Source organism: Triticum aestivum, chromosome 4D (genome assembly GCF_018294505.1).
Source record: "Triticum aestivum cultivar Chinese Spring chromosome 4D, IWGSC CS RefSeq v2.1, whole genome shotgun sequence".
Classification (NCBI taxonomy): Eukaryota; Viridiplantae; Streptophyta; class Magnoliopsida; order Poales; family Poaceae; genus Triticum; species Triticum aestivum.
In genome coordinates, this window is record NC_057805.1 from 20,474,458 (window position 1) to 20,484,912 (window position 10,455).

At 50.4% G+C, this 10,455-nt stretch overlaps 1 protein-coding gene across 1 annotated transcript; it reads left to right on the forward strand.

The window, feature by feature from the left end:
* The first annotated feature begins 8,276 nt into the window (after positions 1–8,276).
* LOC123095849 (uncharacterized) lies at positions 8,277–10,223 on the forward strand. The gene has a single exon (XM_044517419.1). The coding sequence runs from the start codon at positions 8,293–8,295 to the stop codon at positions 9,496–9,498; it is 1,206 nt and encodes a 401-aa protein (XP_044373354.1). The 5' UTR covers positions 8,277–8,292; the 3' UTR covers positions 9,499–10,223.
* Positions 10,224–10,455: the final 232 nt, after the last annotated feature.

Sequence of the window (10,455 nt, forward strand, 5' to 3'; positions counted from 1 at the left end):
CCGTGTCTACGCGTTGCTCACCTGTCCGGCTCATTTAACGAACCTCGCCTTTTCGTCATCGCCTATCATGCCAGGTGAATCCTATTTGGCGCTTAAGCACAGTGTAATTCGCACGTGGTACACACCTCCCTCTATCGATTTGTTAGCAGACCGGCCCATCCAGCGTATCGTACACATCGGAAGCTCCTCCAAATTACGGAAGCTTCCAAGCCCGGTTTTGAGAAGCTTATGGAAGCTTCAATTCCTTTTCTTTTCCTTTTCATTTCAGTTGTTTTTACCCGGTTTTTTTTTTCTGTTCCTTGTTTTCTATAAGAGATGCCACATTAGATTTGTGCCTCGTTGGCCGAGAAATGAGAGGAAAGAGAAGAGAAACGGACTACAAGTTTACAGCTGTGGTCAATTGTAATCTCGAAAACTGTGTTAGGCTCTATATATTTGGATGGAGGGAGTATTTGGTAAGGCCTTTTTCAGTGCACTCATGCTTAGGTGAGGGGCAAGTGTATTAAAAGGCTTAGCAACTAATGTCTCCTTGTTCTAAAAAAATCTCGTCTCTGCAATGTATATGTGCTTGGTGTTATAGCTAGGCTCCCTTCATTAATTGTTTAGTAACTAAACTCATTCGTGGATTGGTTGGTAGGTCTGTGTGCTTGGCAAGTTGGTATCGATTCCGATGTCATTGAAGTGTTATCTCTTTTTTTTTGCTAGGAGTTATCTTTCCTCCTTAATTGCTTTACCAAATCGATGATTCTTAGCACCTGTGAAATGCTGAAAAAGGCCTAAGTACAGTGGTATAACTTTGTTGTGTTTTCGAATTAGTTATTATTGTATAATCTATTGGAAAAGATAAGTTGTGTACAGGAAAGACTTGGTCCAAGATGTTTTCTGCCCACAATTTCTGAAATGTACTTGACTAAACAAAACCTGTCCTACGTGTTTACTTTGAGTCTAATAATTGTGCCTTTTCTAGTTTTTGGCAGTTTGTTTTATACTCGACTCATATGACCAATTCTTCGACCGATATTAGCCCTGCCCTAAATCTTTTGCTGTCCCTAATCCACATGCCTATTTATCCATTCATTTATTCATCTATACTTACGTACTGCGACCACTAACTGCAAGCGCACTTGTTAATGCAAGTCACCAAAAATAAGAAGGATCGATTAGCAGCAAAAACAAAATCAAGTCTCCAAAGATGGCAATGATGCACCTCTGACTTCCATATTTCAAAGGTTTGAACAGCTAGCTGGTGAACTTTCTTGATTCTAATACTACTAGTTTTCATTAAGAAAGTAAGACAACAAGCGAGCAAGTAGCGCAGCACGGTGCTGTGCCGGGACAGACTGACAAGTTGCATGCGTGATCGCCTGTAGCTGACTGATAAACGGCAAGTGGAATACACAATTTTTTTCTCTCGAATCAAGTGGACCTCACGTTCAGAACACTACTGTACGCCTAAGCTTTTCTTTGAACACACTAGTAACTTTTCGGACCATGAAGATCAACACACAAAGTTCAGGGTACAAGTTTCAGTCAACCCACAAAGGGACCAACTGAAAAACGCACAAATAACGGAATACATGCCTAATTTTCTTTTCTTGAAAACACTTCTGTATGCGTAATTGCTTGTGATACTAGCTACTCCTTCCGTTCCTAAATAGTTGTCTTTCTAGAGGTTTCAAATGGTGACTACATACGGAGCAAAATGAGTGAATCTACACTCTAAAATATGTCTATATATATCCGTATGTGGTGACCATTTGAAATCTCTAGAAAGACAAATATTTAGGAACGGAGGGAGTAGTAGCTTATCTAGATGGCGTAAATTCAGGCAAACCTGAGAAAGACTTGACAGGACTTGTGACCGTTTCCGTTGGAGAAGTTTGACTTGTGACCGATGGTTTTCGGCCGCTTGGGTCTGGACCGGATCAACGCTCCGAATGGTACAACACTCTTATTATCAGCAACAGCCATCAGGCGCACCGGAATAGTCCGACCTGCCACTTGTACGTAAAGCGCGAGCACACGCACGCACGCACCCGGTCGAGTGCTGATTTGGAGATTCCAGCGCCGGACGACCGCGTGCACTTGTGCTGTTGTGCGAGCGAGACGGCCCTCAGATGCATGATGACTCGTGTGTTGCCAAGAAAAGTGTCTCACAAGTTCAAGAAGAGAAAAGTGTTCCACAAGTTAAAAAGGGACAAGTGTTTCACGCGTAGTTGGCCGTTTTCTTCATGCACCGAAGCTTCCTAGAGACTGCGCCGCTGCAAAAGCAGGGGTCACTGATCAATCAATCGATGGTTCCTGCATTAACGACGGTGGTTCTGTTTTTCAACCGTGAAAATGATACTCCCTCCGGTCCTTTTTACTCTGCACATTGGATTTGCCGAAAGTCAAACTTAGCTAAGTTTGCAAATTTATATTAGAAATTATTAGCATCTATAATATCTAATAAATATAATATGAAAATATATTCCGAGATGAATCTAATGATATTGGTGTTGTTATGTAAATGTCAATAATTTTTTATATAAACTTGGTCAAAGTTGGATGAGATTGACTTCAGACAAACCTAATATGCAGAGTAAAAAAGACTGGAGGGAGTATCGTCAAAAGGGAGCTGATGGTATAGTTACTACGTACTCCCTTCGTTCGGAATTACTCGTCCAAGAAATGAATGTATCTAGATGTATTTTAGTTGTAGATACATTCTTTTTGTGACAAGTAATTTCGAACGGAGGGAGTAGAATGCAATGGCATCTGGGGGAGTTCTCACACAATACTCACCATGTCAATCCTAGAGACTGAAGCCGAATAGTCTCGCCAGCTTTTGCGGAACTTTTTTCTTTTGCGGGAATGTTCACCATGACAATATTTAGGCTGTGAACATATGAAATGACAGGACAGTTTGCAACCACTCTCCTAAAATATATAATATATAGTATGACATTTTGGTTGCTGCTAGTACAAACGGCCATCGACGCAAAGCCATAAACACAGGACAAAGATGCATGCCAGGGAAGAAAAACATACGCCTTCGCCGTAGCAACCGGGGGTCCCGACCCGTCGGTCCCAATCCAGGAGAACCGTTCTTCGCTCAGCCATAACAGCTCGGATCAAGACACTACGAGCAGCCGTCGCGGTCGACAGCCCCCTGGACCGTACGAAACGAAACCCACCATCAAATGATCCGCAAAAAATCTTTGGCTATCCCCTCGAACCCGTTCAAAGCCGGCGCCCCCCCCCCCCCCCCCCCCCCCCCCCCCCCCCCCCCCCCAACCCACGAAGTCACGGTTGCCCGGTCAAAACAGAAGAAGAAGAACGCACCACGCACCACACACGCCACTCCATAAGAGCATCTCCAACAGATGCACAAAAATTTCACGCCCTAAAATAGTTTTAGCATGCAACTGAGTCGCATGCCTAGCTCGGTTACCCAGTTCAACTGTGACTAAACTTGCTTTGCCGAGAAATGTGGTGACCATATATGGTTTTTACAGGAGTTTTACAAGTCATGAGAAGAAACTCAAGTTAGCTCAGGCACACTACGTTTTTTGTGCTAATAATAATATGGCTTGATTAAGTAAAACCCTGGCAGGTCCAGCCTTATCCTGACCTTTATGCACACGGCTAGCTGCCAGCAGTTTAGATTTTTCAAGCCCCGTTTTACCACAGCTCCCACAGGGACCAGTGCCGCAACAGCTTCGGCTACACGCCTACACCTAGTCTTTATCTTTTTCTTTTTTTTAACACAGTACAGACGCTAACGCTCATATACACGCGCATACACTCATTCATGTGAACGCACACACGCACACCCTACCCCTATGAGCACCTCCGAAAGACTGAGTCGGCATATCATCTTGAAATTTACGAAGTCACCGAAGGCACCTCGTCATCGACGGGAACGTCTCCTCCCACTGAATGCGCATCGCCGGAAATCCTGAAATAAATCCAGGAATAAATGCGAGCACCAGGACTTGAACCCTGATGGGCTGGGGATACCACAGTCCCTCTAACCACCCAACCACAGGTTGGTTCGCCCTAGTCTTTTTCTTTTGATAGGTCCATGCCTACACCAAGTTTTTTTAGGCAAACCAACAAAACTTTATCCACCCGTCACACAATTTACAGGGACGAACTAAAGATCCCCAGGGTGATCTAACCAAACATGACGGTCAACCCCGAGCGTTAACGCATGCTTTCCTAGTTTGTGAGCCTCGATATTTGAGGTTCTAAATTCATGGATAAAAATACTAGAAAGAAAAGATGTAGCTCGTGCCTTGATTTCATGCACAATAGCTCCAAAAGATGCAATGGCCGTCCTACAGTCTGATGCCACATGAACTCTCTGAATATATAGATCATCAACCAAAGCTAATGCCTCTCTAATAGCCATCGTCTCCAACACTTCAGGATCATCGATATTTCTGAAGATTATCACGGAAGCTCCCTGAACATCCCCGACGAGTCGTGGGACACGACGCTTACTGCTCCGTAGCCTCCAACACGCGGGATAGCTGCATCGACATTAATCTTCGAGTGGTCGGCCGCTGGAGGAATCCATCCTGATGGACGTGGGCTCGCCTGTGTAGCTCAAACACCCGGCTTGTGTATCACTTGCAGCTCAGTCAAATAACTTGTGATAAAACTGTGAGTTGCAAAAGGAGTTTGGAAAATCCCATTGTAAATTACCTTGTGGCGTGCATGCCATATCGCCCACAACGTGACAATTAGGACAGTGAACTCATCCATTGGGAGAGACTCGCTCATCGCAAAAAGCCATTTCTTAGCACTGTCTTCTCTGTTTGAGCACATATATTGTACCATATCTTCCTTGGATAAGGCCCAGACACTCCTAGACATAGTGCAGTCTAGTAACGAATGTCTCCAATTATCTTTTGCTCCGCAAAGTGCACAGACATGAGTCGGCGACATATTTCGGTGGTGAAGTACGTCGCCCGTCGGCAACGAATGTTGTGCAAGACGCTAGGTAAAAACCTTGAGCTTCGATGGGACCTGCAAGGACCATATAGAAGTCCAGCCCTTCTTCTCGATAGAAACATTGGAAACGTTCTGGTCACCCTCTAACCATGCCGCGCTTCCCCACTTTTGCCCTCACCACTAGTTCCCGGCCCTAACTCCCAAAGCCGCTAAAGCCCACTTACCACATTAAACTTCTTCTTCCTCTCATGAATGTATCTTCTTCCTCCCATGAAAGATAAAGAGCTTCGGATTGGTCACGAAGGTATTTTCTTGCATGGAAATGGAGACAACGGGACGCCACACACTCGCTTTAGATCCGTAAGCGCCGAGGCATTTAAGCCGGCGAGATGGAGAGCACCCATCGCACACCGTGCAACAACCCAACAAGCTCAAAGATGGCGATCCACAAGCCTGTAGTCTTGCTCGTGCTTCTCGCGTTCCTCACACCTTCGGCCTCAACGCGTCTTCTGCGCGAGGAGCTCTGCTCGTGCGTCCACCGCCGCCGCCTTCAGCGGCCGGCGCACTCCCTCCACCGGTCGCGGTGGAGCAGCGATCCACCCCCAGGCGCCGCTCTTCCTCCTCCAGCGGGTGGAGCGCTCCCTCCACCCGTCGCCCTGGAGCTGTGACCGATCCCAGCCGCCGGTGAGCTTGTTCCATCACCACCTCCTCCTCCAGCCGCTGGTGAGCTAGTTCCACCACCTCCTCCTACAACCGTCGGTTAGCTCGTTCCACCTCCTCCAGCAGCCGGGCAGCTCATTCCACCTCCTCCAGCGGCCGGATCCGGCGTCTACTTGCCCCAGCTGTCCTGCCAGGAGGTTAGCCCACCCCGACACACCCCCTTCCGCCAGCATCTTAGGCCACCCCTCCTCCGGCGGCGGAGATAGGGTCGTCGACTCCCTCCTCGTCGGGGGTCGGGCCTTGGGCTCCCTACTCGCCGGTGGTCGGCCCTTGTTTTGTTCTTAGACAATATTAAGTGTATCCTTTTAAGTTTTTTTCTATTTAAGGGTATTTATATTTCCATTTTATTTGTTCCTTATGTTTAAGATCACGTAAAAACATTTGAGTGCATTTTAGTGTGTATGGACTACTTTGATTTCCATAGGGGGGGGGGGGCAAAAGCCCCCTACTTCCTTCGACAGTTGTAGCTCGCCGGAGAAAGAACTCACTATGTATTTATCTAACTTAACAACTGCAGGCTTCTTCTCCACTTATCGCGTCTGGAAGATCATTGGCATCGTTCTTGGCGGTATCTTGGCACTCCTGGTTTGTCTCTGGATACTCTTCAAATACAAGGTGCACAAATGCTGGCAGCGTGGGGACGATGAGGGGACGGCCCGCCACCAGGCGCGCCCGGACATGATCGGGGACATTTTGCCCGCAGTCGTGCGTGGCATCATCTTTTTGTTCAACCTACTCTTCGGCTTCTGTTGCTGATCGGGTAAGCTGTGCTTCCGGAAAAGAAACTAAATTTCCTGTTATCCTACACCTTATTTTTTTTCCATTTCTACGCCTCTTCAGCGGCTGACGAGTGACGGGTAAGAGATATTTCAGGTGCACACACAATGTTCGTCTGAAGACCTATGAGTCTGCTTAGGCCAAGAACTTCTTCCTCACAGGTAGCATTGGGATTTGGTGTGATTTAAGTGAGTTGCGAGGTTACTTATATACTCCCTCCTTTCCGGTTTATTGGGCTCATCTCATTTTCTTGGGTTTTCCATATTATAAATCTTATTTTTTACTTCTTTCCACCACATGTTCACATTCTAAGGTGGATTAAATTGATGCATGCAAGGATTAAAAGAAACCAACCACTGCATGTAACCAATCCTAGTCATTTAGGGGTCATCCATGCATACACTGTAATTAATGTAGATTAAAGTTTGAGTAATTTTTTAAACTACGAGATACATTCCTTCACTCATCATTTACCTTGGTTGATGAGATTTTAGATTTAAGCTAACCGGAAAGAAGGGAGTAGCTCTGATGGTCTCGTGTACAACCAATAAATGGGCCGTCGGAATAGTCGTGCCTTACGTAAAGCGCGAGCACACGCACGCACCCGGTCGAGTGCTGATTTGGTGATTCCAGCGCCGGACGACCGCGTGCACTTGTGATGTTGTGCGAGCGAGGCTTGAGATGCATGACTCGTGCGTTGCCATGAGAAGTGTCTCACAAGTTGAAGAAAAGAAAAGTGTTCCACACGCGTGCTACACCGTTTTCTTCATGCTCATGCACCGAAGCTTCCTAGTAGCACGGATCAATCACTCAATCAATCAATCGATGCCCAAGCGTTAACTACGCTGGTTCATTTTTTCAACTGTGAAAATGATTTTCGTGAAAAGGGAGCGCTGGTTATTGCTAGTATAATGCAGTGGCATCCGAGGGAGTTCTCACACGACGCTCGCTCACCATGTCAATCCTACAGGCTGAGATGGAATACTCTCGCTAGCTTTTGCCAAACTTTTTTTCCTTTGCGGGAAAGATTTTGCCATACTTTGAACCCTACTAGTAACAGTATTAAAGCTATGAACGTTTCAAATGAGAATACGATTTGCAGCTACTCTTCTTTCCTAAAATATATAGTATGACATTTTGGTTGTTGTCAGCAGCAGAAACGACCATGGATGTAAAGCCATGAACACAAGACAAAGATGCATGTGAGAGAGGAAAAACATACTGATGTAGGGGTGGAACCCTATACGGCCGATCTTTCACGAAAGGAGCGAGCATACCATACGCCGTCACCGTAGCAAACAGGGGTCCCGTCGGTCCCAATCTAGACGAACCGTTCTTCGCCCCACCAGTCCACCACAATAACAGCACCGATCAAGACACTATGAGCAGCCGTCGCGGTCGACAGGTCCCCTGGATCGTACTACCAAACGAAAGCACAGCAGCAGCAAGTGATCTGCAAAACCCTTGAACCGGTTCAAGTCTCCACCCGCACCCGGCGCGCGTCGCTCTCCTCGCAAACGCCCCCGAAACCGCCAACTCACGGTTGCCCCGGCCCAGGCTCTTCTTCGGTCGCACGGGCGGAACCCGCAGGCATCGCATCGCGGCAGATCGGCCCGCGTCGTTGGTACTTTCCGAACGAACGGAAACGGTCTCATCTCGCTCGTGGGCACGCACGCGTCTACTCACTGAGAGCGTTTGAATGCACGTCGGCCTCGCCGCGACAACGCCTTCGCCACAAAGCAAACCATCTCCATCTCCACAAGCAACCTCCTTCCTGGCCGTCGGATCCTTCCCGCGTCCGAATTAATTATCTTTCTCCTTCCGACTCACACCTCCCCGCCACCCCGCGCGCGCATGGCACGGGGGTATAAAACACCGACGCAAAACCGCCTCATCAGTCATCACAACGAACCTCGCACCCTCCGCTCCGGCCATCCTCCAAACCGTCAGCACTCAGGGCCACCGGAGCTTCGCTCGCCGACCGACTCGACTCGGCCGGCGATGGGGAGGACGCTGGACGTGCTGCTGGGCCGCACAACGAAGCAGACGGCGCGGCTCAAGTCCCTCCTGCACCTCGCCACGAAGCGGATCGCGGTGGTGCGCGCGCACCGGGAGGTGCGGTGCGCGCAGGCGCGGGGGGACGTGGAGCAGCTGCTGCGGCAGGGCCACCCGGACCGGGCCCTCCTCCGCGCCGAGCAGGTGATCCGGGAGCGGGGCACGCTCGACGCCCTCCTCCTGCTCGACGCCTACTGCGCGCTCCTCGCCGACCGCTCCGCCCTGCTCGACGACGCGCACCGGGACTGCCCCGAGGAGCTGCGGGAGGCCGCGGCGGGGCTCTGCTACGCGGCCGCGCGGTGCGGGGACCTCCCCGAGCTGCAGGAGGCCCGCGCCCTCCTCGCCGCCAGGTTCGGCCGGGGCTTCGCGTCCGGCGCCGCCGAGCTGCGCGCCGGCTGCGGCGTCAACGCCAAGCTCGTGCAGCGGCTGTCCACCGCGCTGCCCAGCCTCGAGAGCCGCCAGATGGTGCTCCTCGAGATCGGCGCCGACAAGGACATCCCCGTGCGCCTTCACAGCGACGCCGCCGACTCATACGAGGATCCGGCCGGCCGCTCCCACCATGGCCATGGCCACAGGAAGAAGAGGCACGACGACGACGACGAGCGGCGGCACGCGACGCCGCGGGCCGACGACGACAACGCTGACTCGCCGCGGACATTCAAAGACGTGGAAGAGGCGGCGCAGGCCGCGTTCGAATCGGCTGCCACGGCGGCGGCCGCCGCCAAGGCTGCCATAGAGCTCTCGCGAGCCGGGCCCGGGAGCCCCGACGACAGGTACAGGAGGAACCCAGGAAGGGCGCATGCCGACGACGAGACGCTCCACGGCGGCGATCATCTGGCCCATGGCAAGGCCTTCGAGAGGATTGGACATGTTCGGAACTACAGCTCAGACGCAGAGGATCTCCCGGAGAAGAGCAGGATACGCCCAGGAGCTAGTCCGGTTGAGGCATGCATGCTTGTGCGGCTGAAGCAGATATATATGCATGGAGTAGCATGCAGTACGTGAAGAAAGGATGATCTATCGATTTGTGTGCGTGCATCAAGAACTCAAGATCGTCCAGTGAGTTGTGCTCTCATTAGGCAGGCATCCACACGGACACGGTGCACTTATGCAGTTTCAGCGTACTACTAATTAGGCAGATTTTGCCGGCCGGAGCGTCGCCGGCGAGGGAGGGCGACGGCCGGCGATGATGTCCGACAACGGCAAGCGTGGCCACCTCGACCCGTCAATCATCGAGAGTCACTCCCTCTCTCGTCCGTGCCCAGCAGCGACACCAGCCGGTACGATCGCCGCCCCCGCGATCGAGGAGGAGCGGCACGACGTGGGCGGTGGATTCGTCAGGACGCAGCCGCGCGCGGTTGTTGCCGGCTTCAGTCAGGACGGACAGAAGACTCTAGCAGTTTAGCTGCAGGCATATGGCCACAGCAGATATGGTTTATTTGATTTAGTTGTATTGATTGATAGCAGTTGAACTTTTGCACGCAGGAGGCGGCGCTGCTCGACGCGCACCGCGACTGCCCCGAGGAGCTGCGGGAGGCGGTGGCGGGGCTCTGCTACGCGGCCGCCCGGTGCGGGGACCTCCCCAAGCTGCAGGAGGCCCGCGCTCGAGATAGTGGACCTGGCGGCTAGGGTTGGGAACCTCTCGTGTCGCCCGTGAGGGGGTGACGCAAGAGTCGGGAGAGTCGAGATTTATAGATAGCGACAATGATAATTTTCCTCCTCTTCTTTTATTTGACATAAGACTAGAAGAAAAAGGAGGGCTTTCCCATATCGAACATGGCGAGGCGGGCGGAATATATCACATCAAATATCGATATGCATGAACCACGGGTAGTCACAGTATCATCTCAATAAAGGTATAGGAGTGAAAATTATACAAGGAACATAACAAATGAAAATAATAATCGTTATGCTTTCTTTTTCTACAAGGAACATAACAAAGTGAAATGATAAAACGTCATG

Bases quoted from the DNA above. Each gene is read 5' to 3' on its own strand.
- LOC123095849 (XM_044517419.1), top strand. From the start codon at position 8,293: ATGGCACGGGGGTATAAAACACCGACGCAAAACCGCCTCATCAGTCAT.